General features: G+C 41.0%; 2 protein-coding genes across 2 annotated transcripts; both read right to left on the reverse strand.

The window, feature by feature from the left end:
* Positions 1 to 240: 240 nt before the first annotated feature.
* Positions 241 to 11,089, reverse strand: rabggta (Rab geranylgeranyltransferase subunit alpha). Its single transcript, XM_085347603.1, has 17 exons — positions 10,999 to 11,089; positions 10,636 to 10,672; positions 10,380 to 10,490; positions 9,585 to 9,709; positions 9,294 to 9,481; positions 8,891 to 9,148; positions 8,673 to 8,756; positions 8,494 to 8,576; positions 6,960 to 7,055; positions 3,685 to 3,790; positions 3,546 to 3,597; positions 3,373 to 3,461; positions 2,273 to 2,361; positions 2,055 to 2,171; positions 1,846 to 1,959; positions 1,607 to 1,694; positions 241 to 940 (listed from the first exon to the last, which is right to left on the reverse strand). Exons 2-17 carry the CDS (start codon positions 10,636 to 10,638, stop codon positions 792 to 794), a joined length of 1,752 nt encoding a protein of 583 aa, XP_085203729.1. The 5' UTR covers positions 10,639 to 10,672; positions 10,999 to 11,089; the 3' UTR covers positions 241 to 791.
* A 7,677-nt stretch (positions 11,090 to 18,766) lies between these two features.
* LOC146607484 (GTPase IMAP family member 9-like) lies at positions 18,767 to 19,363 on the reverse strand. The gene has a single exon (XM_085347878.1). It carries the CDS (start codon positions 19,361 to 19,363, stop codon positions 18,767 to 18,769), a length of 597 nt encoding a protein of 198 aa, XP_085204004.1.
* Between the last annotated feature and the right edge of the window lie 3,788 nt (positions 19,364 to 23,151).

Below are 23,151 nucleotides of genomic sequence, written 5' to 3' on the forward strand. Positions count from 1 at the left end.
TTGGTGGAGCAAAAATGTTGTTGTATACCTGCCAAACTGCATTATCGAACTACTGTTCAAGACCAAGAAAGTCTGGCTGGTACTTTACATTGTAGTTGAGCTCCACCACATCCTCACCAGTATTACAGAAATGAGACAGTTAAGATCAAAATGTGAGTTAACCATTATGAACCTTTACTTTAAGGCATGCATTTTTCTTTCAGTGGAAAAAAGTCACAAGAGGCTTACTGGAAGGCAGTGACACAATGTGTGCTGTTTATTACTGGATCTGTGACTTACTGTGCAACAGTATAATGTCATAAATCAAATGCATTAACCGACCTTAAAAAAAATCTGTAGAGAGTGATGCAATACTCTGATCACCCAGTATAACGTTTTCTTTAAAGTCAGCCATTAAACTTTTGGAAGCAATAAGCCATCATCGCTGCCAATCCATAATTAGTTTACTTCATTATTAATGTTTCTGCATGCACTGGTCTGTTGCATTAAAGACATTTGTACACACACACAAACAAAGAAATGCAACATTGGTTATTATGCACTCACTCATACACACACACACACACAGAAATGTTGACTTTTTGCTGAAGATGCTAGAGAGGGTTCTGACATTTGCTCCGAAGTATGAGGCTTTCAGACCAACAGGGTTCACTGTGACTGACATTTTTCCAAAACAGGTGGAACAGACACAGTCACAAGATGACACCCACTCACCACCAAAAACAGCTCAGAACGTGAAGGACAACTGAACGACAGAACAAAGATGGCAGTGATTCCTGCCCTGCGTTGGATCAGAGCAGGAGGTCTGTGACTGAGGGCAGCAGTTCGGCTAACTCCGACTCGACATTGGCCGTTTGAGTGACGGGGTTTCCACGGAGGTCAAGGCGTTTCAGCTTGGGGCAGGATGCCAACGTCTGAAGATCTGCCAATGTAGAGATTTCTGCATGTTTGAGTTAATGAAAATCCCTTGCAGTGTGCTGTGGTAACATCAGTAACAATGAATAACATGAGCTCTGATGCACATATTCCAAGCACCGGTGTAAAAAGTAAGATCTAAATGACAAATATGACACTGAGATATAAATTCATTTTTCTAAAAATAGCAACTGTGATTGCCAGAGGAAAAAAAGAAAAACAGTAACTATCCTCATCATAACCTGCAAATCACATTAATTCCTCCCAAGTGTAGCAGGGGAAGTGAAGCATGAAGAGGAGGGAGTCTGTGGTGATGATGTGTTGTTAAATGTTTCTTCGCTTCTTAATGATGCTGTTTGTTCGGTGAAATTGCGGTGCTGTTTTTATTTACCCGATCGATTCAGACGTAGGTAAAATAAATTATTCATGTATTGAGCTGAAGAGTCTTGTTAAAAGTGCAATTTTCTAAATGCTGTAAACACAATCTTAGTGCGTAGCGTGTCTTTTACATCAGCTGTTCGCACTCTTTACAGGATTGTTTTGAAGCACTGAGCCACTCAGAACTGATTAACGCATTTCTTGAGTCACTAGTTCCCTGTGAAAAGACAAACAGACAATATAAACTGATCCCTATGACACTAATTCTGAAGGATGACTGGAGATCCAGAACACACTACTAACTTAAGGATACTGTTGTTTTTCAAGAGGACTTCCTCCAGTTTGGGAAGGTGATAAACTCCCTCCAGGTTTTCTATGGCGTTGTTATCAGCCTCCAAGACCTGCAAATATGAAGAAGTCATTGAATTGCAGGAGAAGAATTTCATCAATATCTGTCTTTCCTTTTCTAATCTATTGGTGCAGACACAAAAGAGGAAAAAAATCACTGTCCATGCAGGAGAGCAAATTGGATTTCAATTGCAGCTTCATCACCTCGAGACACTGCAACATGGCAAACTGAGGAGGCAGCCGCTGCAGGTGATTAGAGGACAGATTGATATGGGTAACCAACAACAGCTGGTCCAGGTGGCATAAAGTGGTCAGGTTCTGTTACAAAGAAAAAAAGAAATCAAATTTAAGCACCTCCCTAATCAGCAAAAAAGGTTTCAGGGAAATCTGATGTCTTGTTATTCTGACCCAACCTTGTCAGAAATGCTGAAGACGCGCACTTCAGCATACTCCATTTTCAGGATGGTGTTTTCAATCATAAACTTGCTGCACAGGTCACTGTAATATGCAGAGCGCATGGAATCCACTTCCTAGTGAATGAAGCCATTGAATTAGTGATTGCTGACTGCATTGTAGACAAATGCATTTATTGCCAGTCCCATATACTGTACTGTATGTGGTTTATACTCACTTTGAGTGTTCTAAAATGAGCAAGCATCTCCTGTTCGTATCCCAGAGGGTCTAGTGCCCTCATCAGGAGAATAATGGTCAGTAAGCACCCTGCCGAGGCAAAGCTAGCAGTCAGTGGTTGTATAAGACCTTTATCACCAGCAACATCAAACTTCAATACTCAACCTAATCTTGTAATGGGAACAAGCACACCATCTCACCAATACGTTCCTTAACTCCCATCATCAAAGCTGCCTTTCATGAAAATGTCAACTACACACCTGCAAAGTTTCGCAACCACATTGCACACAGTTATAATGCTAATGTATTATGTAATTATGTTTATAGGCCAGAGATTCTTAAAGATTCTCCATTTCAGAAGCTGAAAAAAATACTCACACCCCACAATTTTTTATCAATGACAACACAAATGGATAGAAATTGACTTTAGTGACGTAAAGGTCAACCAGATAGCATCAGCAAACATTTGCTTGTGTGTTTTTCCTGCAAATCATATTTATTTTAGTTAGTTTCACTCCATAGTTTTCCCCAGGGTCAGCCCAAGTAGTGTCTCTATGCCCTACCAGTGGGCTCCACTTCTTTTAGAGAACAATTACTCAAGAGATTAGTACTTAAAAACAACAACAAAGCCATATTCTTAATTATGCAGGAATCAGATTCACATTTAGCATTATTGTTCTGCTCTGATCTGTCATTCTGCACGCATACATGAAAAGCCTGAGGCAGGGGATCGCTTCTGCAAGCACAAGGACATAAAGGCTGCATAAGTAGGGCACAGCGTGAAAAACAGGGGTGAATGCAGGTCGCAAAGCAGCTTGAAGAACAAGCAGCAAGGGTAGGCAGGCTAAAACACCTAAAATAGCACACTTTATGTGATATTTCTCAGCTGGTCTCAGCTGATATGGGCTCCTGTTTTAGATCACCTGTTATCAGCTGATTGTGGGCTGAGCTCAACTTTGTGGCCTGTCTGAATCGAGGCTTTGCTGAGTTTTACAAAATTCATACACATGCACACATTGTAAAAAAAGAGCCACAGATCTGTTTCTGTGCGAAGCTGGTGATTTCCTGTAAACCCTGTAACATACAAGAAAAAGCACTTACATTTATTGAGTGGCTCCAATTCTTGTAGCTGCTTGACCGACTGTAGCTCCGACTGTAGCACAGAAGTCTTTTCTACTGAAAGTTCGCTCCTGCAAAAAAAGACCATATCTAGTTCCTAATCCCTAAAGAAGGCCAACTACAAAATGTTTCAGTTGTTCCAAAAACAAAAGTACCTGAAAAGTTCCTGATCTGTAGCAGAGTCCCTACACCAACTCTCAGTTCGACCTATGAAAGTTAAATGTTCACAGTGTCATGAAGGTCATCATCCTGCCTTTCAAAGAACACAACATGGTAGATATGTATATGTGTCACCTGTGTAGAGAGCACAGTCCCTATGAGTGTGTTTTTCAGTCCAGTGCACAGTCAGGTTGCGTTCATTGGTGATGTCGCTAATCGTTCCAGGAGGCAGATTGCATATCTAAGCCTTTGCTAAGGAGAGAAAACCTCCAAACATGAATTATGTATTCCAAAAGTGAAACGGAAGTATTTGATTTGAACATAAATTAGTCACTTTAAAGCAAACCCGCGCAGGCCCACAGTGTGAGTGTGCATACTAAGTCCATGGCTGATTTCCAGGGCCAATACGGCAACCTGGTAGAGCTAGGCATTATGACTAAAATATTAATATTTAGGAGTCTGAATGCTCGGAAAGCTCCCGGCCCAGACGGTGTGTCTCCTGCCACCCTCAGACACTGTGCAAATGAGCTGGCCCCAGTGTTTTCTGGCATCTTCAACTCCTCACTGCAGGCATGTCATGTGCCTGCCTGCTTCAAGTCCTCTACCATAATCCCTGTCCCCAAGAAACCTAGGATCACTGGACTAAATGACTACAGACCCGTGGCTCTGACATCTGTGGTCATGAAGTCATTTGAGCGCCTGGTTCTCTCCCATCTCAAGACCCTCACGGCCCCCCTCCTGGACCCCCTGCAGTTTGCATATAGAGCCAACAGGTCTGTAGACGACGCCATCAACATGGCCCTACACTTCATCCTGCAGCATCTGGACTCCCCAGGAACCTACGCCAGGATCCTGTTTGTGGACTTCAGCTCTGCCTTCAACACCATCCTTCCAGACCATCTCCGAGGCAAGCTTTCCCAGATGAATGTGCCTGATCCCATCTGCCGGTGGATCACTGACTTCCTGACGGACAGGAAGCAGCACGTGAGGCTGGGAAAGAATGTCTCGGACTCCCGGACCATCAGCACCGGCTCCCCTCAGGGCTGTGTTCTTTCTCCTCTGCTCTTCTCCCTGTACACCAACTGCTGCACCTCCACCCACCAGTCTGTCAAGCTAATCAAGTTCGCAGATGACACCACCGTTATTGGGCTCATCTCGGACGGGGACGAGTCTGCCTACAGGAGGGAGGTTGAACGTCTGGTGTCTTGGTGCAGCCACAACAACCTGGTGCTGAATGCCCAGAAGACAGTGGAGATTATTGTGGACTTCAGGAAGCACACAGCCCCACTCCCCCCCATCATCCTGACTGACACCCCCATCACCTCTGTGGACTCATTCCGCTTCCTGGGTACCACCATCACCCAGGACCTGAAGTGGGAGCCCACCATCACCTCCGTCATCAAGAAAGCCCAGCAGAGGATGTACTTCCTGAGGCAGCTGAAGAAATTCAACCTGCCAACACGGACGATGATGCAATTCTACACTGCAATCATCGAGTCCATCCTCACCTCCTCCATCACCGTGTGGTACGCTGGAGCCACTATCAGGGACAAACAGAGACTGCAGCGTGTTGTGCGCTCTGCTGAGAAGGTGATTGGCTGCAGACTCCCATCTCTGCAGGACCTGTACACCTCCAGGACACTGCAGCGTGCAGCCCGGATCTCAGCTGACCCTTCTCACCCTGGACACAGTCTGTTTGACCTGCTCCCCTCAGGCAGGAGGCTCCGGTCCATTCGCACCAGAACCTCTCGCCACAAGAACAGTTTCTTCCCCTCTGCTGTTGGACACATGAACAATAACCACATGACTGTCCCCGCCACTAACACATGACCCTACGCTGTGTCACTGCATCATTTCATGTTTGGCACTGATCACCACCTGCACTCATGTATATATCTTTCTACGTAGCACTCATAATTCTTATTCTCATGTATATATCTCATGTATATCTCATGCACATATCTTTCTTTCTACATAGCACTTTAATTCTTATTGTCTGCACTGAAGCACCGCAGCAATTTCCTAATGTTGTAAACCTCAACATCTGGCAATAAACCCATTCTGATTCTGATTCTGATTCTGATTAAATCTCCAAACTTTATTGAGGCTTTAATAAGTTCATTTAGATTTACAAAGAGCACTGAGCACTTTGTTTCAGACAAAACATTTTAGAATATACCAAAGAGAGAAGCAGCCTAAGGTAAAGAAGACTCCTGTTTCTGTGCGAATGACTGCATCTGGTTTAAAAAATAAAATATTCACGTGGAACTGTGAATGAATATGGATGTGAATGACAGATATCGAGGACATTTTACTAATTACTGAGCTTGCATATCAATGAGGGTCATTTCCATGACTACTGTGCAAATGCCATCACCCTATGAAGACAGTGTTAAGTGTGCCCACTTACACATTGCTTACGACCAATGTGTTACATACTGCACACTTAGAAGAAAATCCTGATTATTACTCCAAAGTTTTTCTCCTTATATGCCACTCCCATTGCTTTTAACTGCTTACCGGGAAACATGTATCAATTTGTATGGTACTGGTATTTGCTTTTTCCCTACTCTTCACCCAAATGTAAAGGTAACTCTACAGTCACACAAGGAAAACCAGTAGTTTGAGACTGAGACAAGACAGAGGTGGTCTGTGACTGCTTGTTGTCAGCTGCCATCTTCAAAAAATATATATAAGTGATAAAGTGGTAATAAGATGGAATGAGTCTGCTAACAGTTTGTGATTGAATTGGTTCACATTGGCATTTACAATGTGACCTGTTGTGGTACTAAAACTATAAATAAGGTTGCCTCACATCAAGCAAACCTGTGCAAGGTTAAAGCTGCTTGACATTTAACCTCTAGGCAACCAGTTGGTATTGAATAAATCCCAGGCAACCACCAATTTTTCCCAGTCGCCAGGAGGTTGCCATCCTAGTTTTACTCTAGTGCCAATGAACCATAAAGCAATGAAGTTGTTCTACATACTAATACAGTTGGAGTTTTAACCATTTTTCCATCTTGTTAGCTTGGCCTCTGAGGTCAGAAACAAAGCTAATCTTAGAGATACTCTTTCCAAAAGTATTAACTTCAGCTATCAACTTTAATAGTCAGTCTAAACATGATGTCATGTATTACTAAACTCTGACAAGCACTCTGACAAGGAACTCCCTTCACTAGTGTGCTAAAGCCAACATAACATTCCACTGCAGTGCACTGATCAAAGTTTCATGATGAAACCTTTTCTCTTGATGCACATACCACAGAGTCTTAGCAGCATGAGGTACGTGCAGAATGATAAGAGCAGAATGCTAAACCAGTATGCTGTTCAATCAGCAGCACACCAGGAAAAGTATTCTTATTCTCTGCAGGGGTAACCTGTCAGTTTTAAGTCACAATGGAAAAGGATACCCAGACAGGGCTCTGTTTAAAGCGCGGATGGACACTCCTCCACTCCACTCTCTGGGGCTGACCGTCAAGGACGAGGAACAAGCCGACTGACTGCGCCTGACAGGACAAAAGCAGGGAGAACGTTCACCAAGAATAGACAGGGTACCATATGAAGGCAACTTTGTTTAAAAAAAACAACAAAAAACTGGTCAGACACATCTTACCAGTCTTCACTTTTCCAAAACTGTCACAGTCTCCATGACAGCAGAGGAAAACTCTTTTCTTGCTCACACACAAACTCCACTTTGCACATGATTATATGCACATCATGAATACCTAAATCTACACTCTCCAGTCACTTCATCAGGTACACCTGCTTAGTTGCTTTTTTAGCTAACATCTAATCAGCCAATCACAAGGCAGCAATTCACTGCATGTAGACATGGTCAAGACCATAAGTTAAAATTGAAACGTGTTTTTAAGTGACACCTATTTGAGTACCAAAGTTGTTGGTGCAAGACGGCCTGGTGTAAGTCTTTCAAAAAGAAATGGTCCACTGGGATTTTCCTGCACAGCCATCTCTAGAGTTCGTAGTGAATGGTCTCAAAAATAGAAAATTCAGACAGCTTCAAGTTGATACAAAGGCAACGTTAATTTGCAAAGACTCACCAAAGTTAGACAAGTGGCAAATAAAAAACATGCCTGGTCTAATGAGTCTTGATATATGCTACAATATTCATATGATAGGTTCAAATTTGGCATAAACAACATGAAATCACAAATCCATTCTGCCTTGTACCAACAGTGCAGGTTGGTAATGGTGATGTAATGGTTTGGGGGGCATTTCCTTGGCACACCTTGGATCCCTTAGTGGAAAGGAACATTGTTAAACACCTGAGTTCGTCCCATCATGTCCACAGTGTACCCATCTTGTGATGGTTGCTTGCACCAACATAACGCACCGTATCATGAAGTTGAAATCATCTCAAACTGTTTTCCTGAAGATGACAGGAGGCTCGCTGTACTGAAATGGCCTCCACAGTCACATCTCAGACCAAAACAACTTTTGAGACGTGAGGAAACGGGAGATTCATATCACTGACGAGTGGCCAGAAAATCTGCAGCAACTCTATAGACTTCTTTAGACCTAAATCTTTGAGAAGGTGCTTCCAGCACCTTTTTGAATGTGTCATAAAGGCTTAAGGGAATTCTGGAGGAAAAAGTACTAACAAGGTGTAGCTAAAGAAGTAGATGGTGAGTGCATATTCATACCCTTACATATCACAAATCTACAACATCTAACTAACTAAAAAAAATTAAAAAAAAAAAAAGAGTATATAATTTTCTAAAAGGACAAATTAAAGTACTTATGTGAAAAAAATGTATCTGCAAGTCTACTTTAGAATATTGTCACATTTAATTTCTTTAGGACAATGAACCCTAAAATGCCAGGGTATTTATTTAGGTCACCTTATTAAAAAAATAAAATAAAGAACAGCTCATCCTGAATTCCATTACAGCATTTTCTAAGTGAAGAAAAAGTGGAGATACTGACATTCACAGGCCTGGAGAAGGCCACAGCCACTCTCTCCTCATCCCGATTCACATACACACAGCTTATCATCTCTTCACGCTCCGCTGTTAAAAAGACAAAGAACTTGTGATTTACAAAGCACAGCAAAGCTGAAATGTATTCTTGTTCATACTTACAGACACTACGACCAATAGACATACCTCTGCCTAACAGCCAGCGATAGTAAAACCACGCGCTCTGGTCATTAGGGTCAGTGAAGAAAGCGTTCTGTACAAGCTCATATTCTGAAAGTAGTTAATACAATTTCACTGTAATAGAATATACAATCTGACTTCATTTGCAAAATAACACCTTTTACTTAAGGATAATAAAGACTTACACTGCCCCCTATCAGTTGCTATTGGGAACTGCAGTTTACCTTTTAGTAGTTGCTCTTCACAGACCCGATGGGAATGGGTTTGAGGAGAAGGTGGGGGGGAGGACTGCGGAGGCTCACAGCATGGTGAAGGGGGCTCTGGAGACTCTGGGTGAAGCAGAGGCAGAAGGGTGCTACGGTAGTGCCAGCTGGAGTAGTTGGAAAAGTTGGAGCCAATAAGACGATCAGTAAATGCCAATTCCTGATCTACAGGCACGCCAGACATCTTTACAACCATTCGGCGGTAATCCCAGCAATGGACTGGGCAAGACAGAAACACAGAACATGCCAGAACATGAGTAAAAATAATGTAGTGAAGGACAAGGTTTAGATCGATTACTTTTAAAAAATGCATTATTACACATCTTTAACATTCAGCTCCTTTTTATTTTTTTCTCCCACTCACAGTTGCGGTCATCCAGGCTCAAGCAGCGATCACACAGAGTCAGCTCCCTGGCCCAGTCCGGTCGAGGCAAACGGGCGGAGGCCCAACCTCGGTGGTGCCAGCTGCCATAAGATTTTGGGTTCACTTTCAGGCAAGACTCAGTAAACGACAGCTCAGCCTCGTAAATCTTCTGCACTTCATCTTTGTCTCTGCAGAGGATATTGGGAAACAAAATCGTCATTCTCCTGTGACACCGCAAATGACTTACCATTCAGTAAAAAGGGATTCAACTATGAATCTGTGAGTACTAACTTCACAGTCTCCAGGTGCATTAGGATTTCTCTTCTGTAGTTCCACAGGGTTGCAAAGTCAGGATTGGATGATAGGAGCTGCTGGGTGAGCTGAAGAGCCTCATCATCCCAGATACCCTCATTTCTCTGTCAAACAGGAGAAAGTGAGGAGGGTGAGGAAAATACATGGAGTGAAAAGCAGGCGGAGAAAAACACAACACATTTTTATCTGTTAAAGACACACACCTGAGCCACAAAAACATTTTACATATGAATATCACATTAAGTTTAAATCCTGTCCATTAGTTAACTATTTACAACTGTTAAAAGATGACTACATTAGAAGACAGATGAAAATTTAGAAAGGGATAAAAGGGGGCTGATATCCAAATGTGGACAAAATTGAATTGGTTTTTTCCTTGTTCTGACCAACCACCTATGGAACTCAAATTTCTGTCAATGTATAGAAGTAACTTCACATTTAGTTCATAAGATATAAATAAAGAGAAGCAGAATTTTAACAAAATCTTTTGATTTTTTCCCCCAATTTTTGTACATGATTTAAAAAAAATTGCTGTTCTTTACAGAAAATTCTCCTTTTTAAAAGACCCACTGTAAAAGAAAAAAAAAAGGTGAAAAACCTTTCTGTCATTTAATTGTTTAGTTATTACTTAATGTTGGTGTAATCAAGTGGAGTACATTGGAGTCTTTGCTGGACTGATTCTGGCCCCCAGGTCTTATGTTTGACACCCCTACACTAACCCAAAGACATGCTGCAGTATTGCCACTAAAACATAAGGGAAATTTAATATTCCACCTTAGAAAAACAGGCATCACGTGCTGCTACGTATATCTTGAGCTTCTTCTCCCTCTCCTTTCTTTTCTCCTCCTCCTGCTGGGCTGTAGTTTTAATTTTCACTCTGCCATGCTGTCAAAAGCAAAAAGAGAAGGATATACCAGCAGAGTACAGTTTATTCTGCTGGCTAAATGTGTAAATAATTGACCTACTGTAATTCCACATGCACTGGAAATGCCTAGATTTGAACAAGTATAGTAAATGGCTCATCTCTTACCATCGTTGCTGTTAGTGAAGGAGGCTTCTTTAAGAATCTGTTTATGAGGGGTGACAGTCATGTTTAGGCCAGAGTAATGTTCACATGACATACAGAAGCAAAGTGCTGACAGACTGACACAGAAGCTTTAACAAGTTAACGTAAAGAGCTCTCAGTATTCAGGTATACAGTGCTCAGTAATGCCAAAACACTGAATACAAGTATCACTGAATGTAAACTTAGCATGCTAATTAGCTCCGTTGTGGGCTGGGCTCATTCAGTTCAATGAAACGAGCACAGATTAAGCACAACCGGCGGTATACAACACTTCTTCATTAACGCTGTACACTGAACGCAGCACAACCTATCCCATTAAATACATACCTGGTGTTTCACTGACGCTGATTGTGTGTTTTAGAATGCAGTTTGATTTGTCATGTCACCATCAGGAGTGCTAACGACTACAATTTTTTCACTTCCGTCTCATGACATCTACGTCACTGAGAGGCTCTCGCACAGCCGCCGCGCTTTCGTTGTCCTCTAGTGGCGAAAACGGCTCACAGCTAGTGATGGGACGTTCTGTATCGAGGCTTCGGAGCGTGTGTCGAGTAATGGAGGGGGCGTTTCCGCGAAGCGCGTATCAAGGCTTGCTTCATTTATGGGAGGAGCTGAAAATGATGACGTCCGAAGCCTCGCTGCCCGGCTGTACCACGTGACTGGTTCATGAAGTGGTTCGAACTTTGCCGCGAGATATGACAGCGATATAAACCCCTCAGACTTCATTCAAAAATGTGGGTGTTTGATGGAGAGTTGCGGTTAGTGAGAGTTTGGAGACCGTTTGGAGGTTTATGAGAGTGAGGAAAGTCAGGAGAGAATGGAGCCAGCTAAGAAGAGGAGGATGTCCTCCCCTGTGTGGGAACATTTTGATCTTATTCCTCCCAACAAGGTATGTAAATTTCTACAGAAGATGTATTGTCATGATACTGATGGTGCAATACAATTTATGTTGAGCTGTCTTGACTTTTGTACAAGGTGAAGTGTTTGCTATGTGCCAGGGAGCTGGGATATGACAACAACAACACCTCATCCATGCTTGGGCACTACAGAGCTTTGCATGAGAATAAGGGGGACACCGATTGTGGAGCAAGACCAGGTGAGCCATCAAATGCAATGATAATATAGGATGCAGTAATGTTACTAAATGATATAACAATATTATACAACTGTTATAAGTTACGTGTGTGATATTTATATTTGTGCTTTATCTTTATTGTCTTTCCTCAGGAGAACAATCTCAAATAGATGAAGACCTGGTCAGCATGGTGATTGAGGACTCCCAGCTATTTAGCATTGTGGAGGACAAAGGATTCAAAAGATTTGTTAAATCATTAAATCCTAGCTATGTTCTCCCCACTAAAAAGGTCATAAAAGCAGTGAAAATTTAGTTTTTACAGAATAAAATGTGAACAGGCAGGACTGAGGCTCAAAGCCTCAGTGTGTAGCTGTCCATACCTCAACGTTACAAAAGCACAACTACTGTCCACACCCCAACCACACCTCACCTCACAGTAAATGATCATTTCCATTTCAAGCATTTCCAAATAATCATTTCCCATACTGCCACTATAAATATACACAGTATACTGCCATCACTACAATATACATGTTTTACACACTCCTTTTGTTGTTGACATTTACAGGCTGTGTGCAAAATGCCACACTCTTCAAATTCATGCCAGCTATTATTTTTACGTCCAGTAGGTGTCCTGCTAGAGCAAATGAAGCTTCATGAAGCTTCGCGTTGGGGTGAACCAATTGGATGAAAAGCTTCAGTGCTTCATGGGGCTTCATCTGCCCATCACTACTCACAGCTGCGGAGTTACAGGGGCCACATAAGGTGGTGACACTTAAGAAGGTGACACTAGTCTCTAAGCGACTGGATGAGGCGTAAAGTCAAATAAGACAGAGGATCGGTGTAGTTCAGTTCAATTCAGGTTTATTCACAGCAAAAGTCGACTCAAGGCGCTTTACTGTGAGGTAAAAACCTACAGTTTGGGAGAAAACCCCAACAATCGAGCGACTCCCGTGAGCAAGCACTTTGCGACGGTGGGAAGGGAAACCCCCTTTGTAACTGGGAGAAACCACCGGCAGAACCATCCCCTTCAACTGGTTGGTGGTGAAGGGAAAGAGAAAGGAGAAAGGGAAGAAGCGATCTTAAAGAGACTGGACAAAACACACTATGAGAGAGAGAATTTTAATGACACTCAGCAGTGGCTCTACCATCCAAATGTCACAGCAGAAATTGAGATTCATCAGACTAGGCAATATTTTTTCAATCTTTCCTTGTTCAGTGTTGGTGAAGCAATGTGAATCAGTTTAACTGTTCTTAGTGGTCTGCTTTAGCATAGTTCAAGGTTTTACATTTTGTACTTACAGAGATGCTTTTCTTCATAAATTGGTTGTAATGGGTGGTTATTTATTCATTACTGCTCCCCTCTTATTAGTTTAAAGGTTTCTCTCTTTTTTGAAGATTCTCTGTAACCATAGAAATGGTTGTGAAGGAAGATTCAGTAGATCAGCAGTTTCTGAAATACTTAGACCAGCCTGCCTGTCACCAACAACTATACAACATTCAAAGTCACTACAGTCAGTTTTGTCTCCATTCTGATGCTTGGTTTGAACTTCAGCAGGTCATCAGGTCTACATGTCTAAATACACTTGAGTTGCTGCTGTGATTGGCTGATATTTGCATTAACGAGCAGTTGAAGAGGTTAATGTAATAAAGTGGCCAGTGAGCGAGGACTGTCTTCCTCACTATTTAAAAGTAACTCAAAAAGACCTCTTAAAAATGTCTCAATATCATATCAAACTCACTCTCAATAGTGGGCGAGCACATGGTGTGGCAGCATCAGAGTGTCTGAGTGGGTGAATGCAAAACATACTAAAAAGCACTTTGTAGAATGTAGCTAAGGTTGAAAGGTTCGTCATGAGTGCAGAGCATTTTATTTGAGGACTAGAAAATTTACATTTTTTAAACTTACCAGAAAATGTCTCTTGATACTGGCTTGCAGAGAGGCTCTTCAGATAGAAAGGTCAATGCAATACCGCTTGCATTATTTATAAGAAACCAACCCTGAATATGACCTTTTTAAAATGTAATGCCAGAAACAAGCTCTATATACTCAAAGTGTCTCTTTAAAGTTGTTCCAAATTGTTCATGGCCTGCACTATAAAGAAAACTATGCATGTATTGATTTTTAAAGGAAAAAATTACTGACATCTTAAGATAGTTTCAGGGCCACAGACTTGATGTGTCCTTTTAGGTTAGGACATTCTTCAGAGACATAGCAACTTGAGTGGAAAATTGATTTGTTATCATAAGGAGAGACTCCGACAGCTTCTCATGTCACACTTACAGTTTTTCTCAGTTGCTTTGGTGCATTTCTCACAACAGAATTGATCTCTGCACCACTACTAAGGCTCTTCTCAAAACAATTAGTGCAAACTGCAAAACATGGTGGATAACTTGCAAAAGTGAGTCACTTCATCAAAAAGAAAAGTCAGTTGTTCAAAATAAGTAGTCAATGCTTCAAAAGCAAGTCCCTTAATCAAAACAGATAATACATTCATCAAAAGCAAGTACTTATATCAATCAAAGTGTCAGGGCTGTCACAATTACAAGTCATTACACCAGCACCTTTGGTCACAAAATCAAATGGTTTGAACATGTTCTCATTGTGACGGATTTCTTTGTAGGTGCTTCCCAATGACATGTCAAGTCTGGACAGCATGCATGGCATGTTGAAAACCATAAATTGTAAAGGAAAATCAAGACACTCCATATGCACTCTTGATAATATTTAATTGAAACTGTTCACAGCATTGTGCAAACTGGGGAAATACAGTAAATCAAACATTTTACAGCAAACATAAACTCACTTAGACAGTAAACCTCACTCCAGTGGTTATGAAACAAAAAAACAAAACTGAAAAACAGACACTGCTGCATATCAATCATTGATATCTAGACGCTCCCGTCTGTCTGCCCACATATTTGCATCAACATCACAGCGAATGTCAGCTCTATCGATGCATCGGGGAAAGTATCTTCTGGAGTGTCAACTCCACCCTCTGCAGGACTCTGCTGTGATGTCATCACAAGCTGCATCCATAGCTGCTAGCAGGGTCATTTGGGTATGTGGATGCCTGTCATATACCTTCCACCTCCAGGAAGAGAAAAACTCCTCAATTGGATTTAGGAATGGAGTGTAAGGAGGAAGAAACTCCATAAGCATCCTGTCGTGTGCTGCAAACCACTGCCCGACTACAGCAGAGTGATGGAAGCTAACATTATCCCAAACCACTACATACATTGTCCGATTGTCACCAGGATCATCCCTTTCATTTTGTGGGATTAGGTCCCTATAAAGAGCGTCCAGAAAAGCCAACCGGTGTTGTGTATTGTATGCACCAATACGAGGAATATGGGTGTGAATGCCATTTTCTGAGATTGCTGCACACATTGTAATATTTCCTCCTCGTTGGCCTGGGACATCAATGGTGGCTATTTCTCCAATGTGATTTCGTTCACGCCTTTTGCAAGATTGAATCCCGCTTCGTCAAGATATACAAACGTTTGCAGGGGTTTCATGGAAACTCCTTAAAAATAGGGTTTTCAAAATGGGTGTACAAAGTGTTTGACAAGATGTTCAACAATTTTGAGTGCACTGACATAAGCAATGAAATGAAGACTATTAGTTGTAAGGACAATGACTATTCAGCCGGTACAAGTATAAATAATTGTGACATTCATGATAAAAGAAAGGAGATAGTGATGAATAGCAAGTCAAAAGTGACCATTCTTTAGATATTTGTACTTACTCAACTGCTTCATGTCCAAAGGCATTTGCCTTTGGACGCAATGAACATGAAACCGCCACAAGGTTGTGCCAAAACGACTACATGTTGTGGAGGTTGAACTAACTGTTGTGCAAAGTTTAATTCTGTTGTGAGAAATGCACCAAAGCAACTGAGAAAAACTGTAACTGTCAAGATAGTTTTTTGTGAAATGTGGTGAATTAAAGGATCAGAATACTTTTTTTTATTCCTAGAGGAGATTATGTAAAATTGTGTTTTTTAATTATCATTTTGTAAGAAGTATAAAAAGAAATCCATCATAACAAACTGATGGACATAACAACGATCTGTATCGTTTTAAACACAAAAAATAGAAAAAGGAAAATCATAACTTTGTACAACTTTGTACTTTGTTTTTATTTTCATTGTGGGAAATCCCAGCATGCATGGAAGTGAAGTGACGATTTTTATCTTTCCTTTTATAAAGATAAGGGAAGAAAATACACCGATAGATAGATAGATAGATAGATAGATAGATAGATAGATAGATAGATAGATAGATAGATAGATAGATAGATAGATAGATAGATAGATAGATAGATAGATAGATAGATAGATAGATAGATAGATAGATAGATAGATAGATAGATAGATAGATAGATATTAATCTCAGCTTCTGCTAAATCGAGTGAGAAACTTTCCACATTGTTGTACCTTCTCCTGAAATTACTTTTTCTAGCAAAAAAATAAAAATCCCATAACATGCTAAAATTATCATAAATATAAAAGTATTGAGAATTGGCACAGTTTTTCAGTTAATAATAATTAATGAAGACAATTATATTATTTACCTTAACAAGGAATACAGAATCATAAGATTTATTGGAGTCATTTTTAAAATGTAAATATTTTCTAAAACAGCTACTCTTTAAAATCACTATTAAACTGAATCATGACATCCAACACAAAGCATGGAGTTAATAAATAAATAAAAATGAAACATATGCTTGACAAGACAAACGGTATACCTCTCTCTAAATGTTTATTAATGCTACTGAGCGATCGTAGGTCAAGAGTTGGCAGTTCGTCTTGTAATCGGAAGGTTGCTGATTCGAGCCCCGGCTCGGACAGTCTCGGTCATTGTGTCCTTGGGCAAGACACTTCACCCGTTGCCTACTGGTGGTGGTCAGAGTCCGGCTGCCTCGCCTCTGTCAGTGCGCCCCAGGGCAGCTGTGACTGTAGCTTGCCATCACCAATGGGTGGATGATTGAACATGTAAAGCGCTATACAAATACAGGCCATTTACTACTGCTGAATATGATAAGGTAAAAAGCTTTTAACATACATCTCAGATAAACTACTGTTTGTGAGGATTAATAGTATCTTTTGTACCATCTTCACAATGTGACTCCTTGGGAAAAAGAAACAAGAAATTATATAGTGTTTACATGAAGGTCCTTTTATTTATCAGATGTAATACCTGAAATGATTTATTTAACTGAATTGAAATGATTAGGCTCTGATTACCCTGAGTTCTACAATACTCCTACAAAGGGAACTGGCCATCAATAAAGGTGCAGATTTGGCTCTTATAGTGCTGAAATGTGTACACCATTACATCTAATAATGCTTAAGCCAACATTTGCACTTGCATAGAACAACTGGCCAGGAGCACTGTGGAGGTGATTTCCAACCTGGACAAAATTTAGCACACTTTGAGCTCCCTCTGCTGTTTCAGGAACTCACTCTAGCATAAGCACATAGGCTTTAAGGCATGTAGACATGGAATTGGCAACTCATGTGACGGTGCTTATCGAAGCATATGATTAAAACAATATAAAAATAACATACAACATTAAAAATCGAATATACATTCGTCCAAATTAATTACATTCTATGTGCTCAAATGTTGCACATGCTGGACGTATTTCCCCTCTTTGTTGTGACGAGATTTTGGGGTCATTAATCAAACAAAAGTAATCCAGTACATTGCTGAATTACTCCCAGGAGAAAGTAATTTGTTTAACATTACTCTTACGTTTCTCTGTAAAATGACCTGAAACACATTGTCTCATGATTACCAGGTAACAATATAAACCTATAGGCTACAGTAACACGCGCCAACAAATATCCCTACAGCCTGAATGCACATCACTACTTTTACCTGTTGAACTTCCGGGTCTGGCTGCTGGGCTTTGGGCGGCATTGAACTACTAGGAGAGAACCAGTTCTCCAGTCCCATCCCTAATAATTATCCCACTCTGACCTACAGCGTAGCACTCCTATACAAGTGATAGAGCCAGTGTACCAAAATAATTACCTCTTCACTCTACACCCACCCACAGCCTCACTTCAACTGACATTTTTCAGTTAGTAACCCCTGATTTGTTATTCTTGCATCTTAATACTCACTCAGTGACTTGTATTTCATGCGTCTCACACATTCCTTGATGTCATTTTGCAGCTCAGGGAGTGTTTCCTTGAACCCCATCATCAACTCCAGCTCTCTCCTCCTGTTTCGGCCACTTCCTCTTGAACTTCTCCTCATTTCTCAGGTGGATGTCGTCTCTGAATGTCAGGTCCAAAGGAATGACTAACAGAGTAACATGAACTCCTACTGGGCTCAGTGAAATCTCAACTCGTCGGCCCGAAACCTCCTCCTCTTGCACTTGACATTGTTCATTCTGACTAGATGCAAAGACTTCTTTATGCAGGAGAGTATTTCCTGTTGCACTCTTTCCAACAGTCTTCTGACCAAGCAGTATTATTCTCAGTTCCTGTAGCTTATTACTGGAAACTGAGAAGAAGACAGCTGTCAGAGCAAAGTGAAATGGGAAAATGTCATGTTGCATATAATCTGAGTGAGGATGCTCTGTCACTGGTAAGATTATACACTTCTGTCTATATTGTCCATTTTGAGGGGTGAGGGGTGGTCGTTTCTGAGTTCGGTAAGATGTAATTACCTGGACATTGTGTTAAAGCCAAGTTATTTGACATGTGACAGACACTATACTGCTATCATTACTGAATAACCATACTGTGTCTATTACAGTCACTCATATCCTCTAGCATTTTCAACAAAAGGTACTGCTGTTCTTTTGAAGTATATTTCTGTGTTTTGTTCATCTCTAATATTTATTTAATATGAGGGTGTGGAAACAGCTCTGACATTGCGGCACGTTTTTACTTGTGACACTGATGCTAGGTGATAGTGAAGCATACCTCCAAGGGATTCTCGTGTGGCCTTGACTTGACTTTGCCTCAGCATTGCTCCTTCTTTCACCTTCCTTCTTCTCTATTCGATGGTCTGAAATATCTGCTGGTCTGGAACAAAGTAGCTCCACCCATTTGCTGCCACAGTCTCAGTGATTTTCTCCAGCAGCTCTGAGATTTGTGTACCATCACTTGCATTCTTATTATCAACTACATGATATCTATTTCCACATTGTTCAACTAGAGGCTGTAGGGCCTCCCCCTCTGCTTCGATGTACTGCTCTATGCTGTTTGTTTCTAGCCAGTCTCCTCTGGTAAAAACTATAATAGTGTGTCTCCACACTCCATCACCAAGAAGCTCCACATGTGATGTCACTGCATCTAAGTGTTTGGCATTAAATGACGCATCTGCATCTATCACCAGGAGGAAGACATGGGGCCCAGGAGGGCACAAAAACATGCTGCGCATCAGTTCATCTTTGATCGCTTCAGGAGTGTCGAACACAGGGAAGCCTTTCCACCAGCCTGGTGTGTCAACAAGAATGATTTCAGTTTTAGCCACAAAACCCCGGCAGGCAACAGACTTTGGCGTTCTTTTTCCATCTTCCTGGTCTTTGTACCCCAAGATAGTGTTCCCTACAGAGGTTTTCCCAACATTACGGCTTCCCAGAAGAATCATCTGCAGGAGTAGTTTATCTCTTCTGTTATCGGACAAAACATTTATTAGGCTTGGAGCTCACAGATCATGTAAGTTATTAAATTCAGATACAATGATTAAATTCCCATAGTTCCGATATATTTTAGTGGACATTTGCAATACACCATACTGACATCTATAACGACATTGAGAAAAGAAAAATCACTTTTTTTTAATTCATATTTTTTGTGGCTTCTCAAGATATTATTTAACCTGACATTTTATAGATCAGTTTTTCATTTTCTGTGCTTTCTAAAATAGTTTTTAAGTTTTTAAGTTAAGTTTTAAGTTTTTAACATTTACAAAGTTCCCCTATGACATCTCTCCACCTGTACTTAAAAAAAAAGTTTGTCATTTTACAAGACTTTCATGTGGTGGATGTTTTCCTGGACTGAAACTATGTACTGTACTGCCTATGCAGTAATCTGCACAAGGATGCAAGAGCATTCAATACAGGAAGCTTTTGCTCGAGTGCACCTTCTGTCAAACTCACCTGGAATGAGTGCTTTGATGTGTTGTCTTTGGTCCTCGGCCTTCTTCCTTCTCTCTTCTGCCCTCTCAGCTACCTCCTTTTGCTTCTCTTTGATGACTTGGAAAATGTGCTCTTCTACCTTGTAGTAACTGCCACCATTGCCATCTTCTGCAGCAACTTTGTGACCTGAGATAAGTTACTCTTGTCCTTGTTGTTAAATACATGGTACCTGTTCAAACACTTTTCTATTAACCACTTGAGTGCCTCTCCCTCGCTTTTGATGTGTTCTTCTATTGTCTTTTCCCAGAGGAAATCCCCAAAGGTGAACAGCATAGTGCATCGCCAAACCCATTCACCCAAGAGCTTCATGTGCTCCCCCACACTCATCTTTTGCTCCACAGAGAAAGCTGAGTCTGTTGGAATAACGAGGAGAAAAGTATTTGGTCTAGGCAGTTTAAATCTTTGATTGTCCCTGTCTGGGATCTTAGAGAGGGAAACACAACTCCTTCATCCAGGAATAAGATAAGATAAGATAAGATAGAACTTTATTAATCCCTCGGGTGGGTTCGGGTGGGTTCCCTCGGGTGGGTTCCTCTGGGAAATTCGATATCAATATCAATCACAGTGAGCTTCCTGCCTTCCACAACTTCATGTCTCACTTCAGACTGAGTTGATCTACTTTGACCTCACAACCTAATCCTAACCATTTAAAAACAAAACTAAATTACCTGTTTGTTTATATCCATACCTTTAGCTGAGAAGATCAAGAATATAACTGCAACGTCAACAAGACTTAAGAATAAAGAGAAAAAACAAAAATTGCTTTGTTGAAGAAAGTTTTCATTGAACTGCGTGGCAGTTTTTCCTCTTGTTTATGTTCAAGGTACACAAAACTGTTTGAAGTGGAATTTTGAGTCATTTGATATGTGTGTGATGTGTTTTTGATAGCCTGCAGGAATTCAATTCATTTTGCCCTTCTGGCCAAACATAACTCAGGTTTAACTGGTTTTATTGTGTTTATGACATTTATTTTCCCTGTTCCATAAATGCTAATATTATTGCACAAAAATAATAGCAATAATGGGCAATAAACAGGCAGTTTAACAGAAAGCATGATTTAGTGTTAGTTCACTGGTTAAAGATGTGTCGAACCAAAGTCTTCAGCCAGGGTGCAGCTCATAAAAAAAAAAACCATCTGCATGACAGCATGTTGTAACCAACTGTAGTATCAGATTTAACAGACTACGAAATGAAAGTAACAGAAAGCTATTCCTGATTATTAATTTTAAACCCTGCTCATGAACTAACTGCAGGGTGTGACAGATAAATTTGCTGTACTAAGGGATGGCACTGAAACCCACACTGTTTCCATCAGCAGGCAATGGGCGAGCACCTTGCATAGCAGCATTGCTGCCACTGGAGTGAGCACAATTGGAGTGACAGGGTAGTCTCTTCAACTGTGAAAGGTCACTACAATGCCTCTGGGACTGCATTATAGATAGGAGAGCAGCTCTGAGCTTTTTCACACACAAACCATCTGCACATCCAACAGGAAGGGAAGGGGTTTTATTATGTTTTGATTAAGAGTCTCTTTAAAGTTGTTACAGTTAATATATGTTTTTGTAGTGATAGAAAAGTGGACAGCCACACTGTACACTGCTGTTGCGTAATGCGTCTGTGAGTAAACAAGCGAATAAGGCTCATAATAGTAATTTATGAAGGGAAACTGCTCTTGAAGCACACTGGTATATGGAACTTTGCAGGAAATATGGTTTAATCGTGGTGGATTAAACACCAAGGTGAGACAGAATTCATGCTAATGTTATTCAAATATGAAGCATAACTTTGGTCTTCTTTTGCTGCTGGCTGACACTTCCAATTTTGAAATCTGTGAGATCTATCCTTTCATCACAGACAATGTCTGTCTGTGTATATGCTGTGGGGTGAACAAGGGAATCTGATCTTTGTTTACATCTTTTTGTAGAATCTGTTTACCTGCTCTTTCATTCCTTGTTGTTTTAGCTGTATCTGGTGGACATGTAAATGGTTTAATGAGTATTAAGCTGAGATTCTCATGTTTCTGTAAATACCATACATGTCTATATTTAAATAACAGGTCTGGCGCCTCAGAAAAGTTGAAAAATTGGGCACTTCAGTGTCACATAAAAAAAGAAAGAAAAAAGTTGCAAACCCAACAAACTGTACTACTTACCATTTAGAAATGGAAATGGAAAAGAAATCACTTCAGGTCAGCAGACACATAGCCACAGATGTTCTTTTACATAATGAAAAAAAGCTGAAATTTCATGCCAAAGCAAACCCATTGTAGGCTTGGGCACAATATTAGACATATACCATATTTCTCCATCTGCATGCTGATGGAGAAAAGCACTACATAATTTTAAACCTATAAAGACAGGAACCTGAGATACAGACTGAAATACCTTGCCACTTTAGCATCCCCAGCAATCTTAAAGTGAACAAAAAGCTGGCAAGATATTTCAATTTTAATCTCAAGTCATCGCTGACAATGGAATGGGGACATCTAGGTGATGCATACCAATGCACACATTACCAATGTTAGGGTTACAAATGAAGTTGATGCATTTGTGAGATGGGGAGGAGTAGCATTGCAGTCTAGTGCTAGTGAGCTAATACTGTAGGTACTGTAGGTCGTCATACCCCGCACCCCGCAGCTTGATTTAAATTGCATGGAGGCGGAGGGAACAGAGGTAGAAAGCGAGGCAAATGTGGAACCACAGGACAAAAAAACCCCATGTGAAAAATACAAAGCTACATAGCTGGTCTGTTTTCAGAAGCCTGATGGTGTCAAAACATTCATGTCCCAAGGTTTGAGTTTATGTGGCCATGAGGTTTGCCACTTGGCTTCAGTGTCTGAGATTTCAATCTGGTGGTATAAGTTTTGCAGGGTCATCCACCTTGAGGTTGACCTGGGTGTTGGTGCTATCCATGGTTGAGGATTTCTGCAGGTTGCAATCCTGTTTTGGCCTGCAGAAATCCTCAGAAGTCCCCCACCGGCCCTGGCTCTGAAAGACTTCTGTACCACAGATCGGAGCATGAAGAAATTCCACCTTTCTCTTCCTCCCTCATTTCCTCCCATGTCTGCGCTTGGGTTGGGACTGTGGGTCTCGGGTGCAGCAAAGAGAGGTGCAGGATGCAGATGAAACCAGTGCCTGCAATGAAGACCCGGTGAAGAGTAGGGACTAATGCGGGGGAAGGGGGTGTCGTTAGGGGTAATGGAAGGGGTGCTACCTGGGGTGGATGATGCTGATGTTGT

Source organism: Diplotaxodon limnothrissa, linkage group LG23 (assembly GCF_057381915.1).
Source record: "Diplotaxodon limnothrissa isolate DT_005_m linkage group LG23, D_limnothrissa_male_GT1.1, whole genome shotgun sequence".
Lineage (NCBI taxonomy): Eukaryota > Metazoa > Chordata > Actinopteri > Cichliformes > Cichlidae > Diplotaxodon > Diplotaxodon limnothrissa.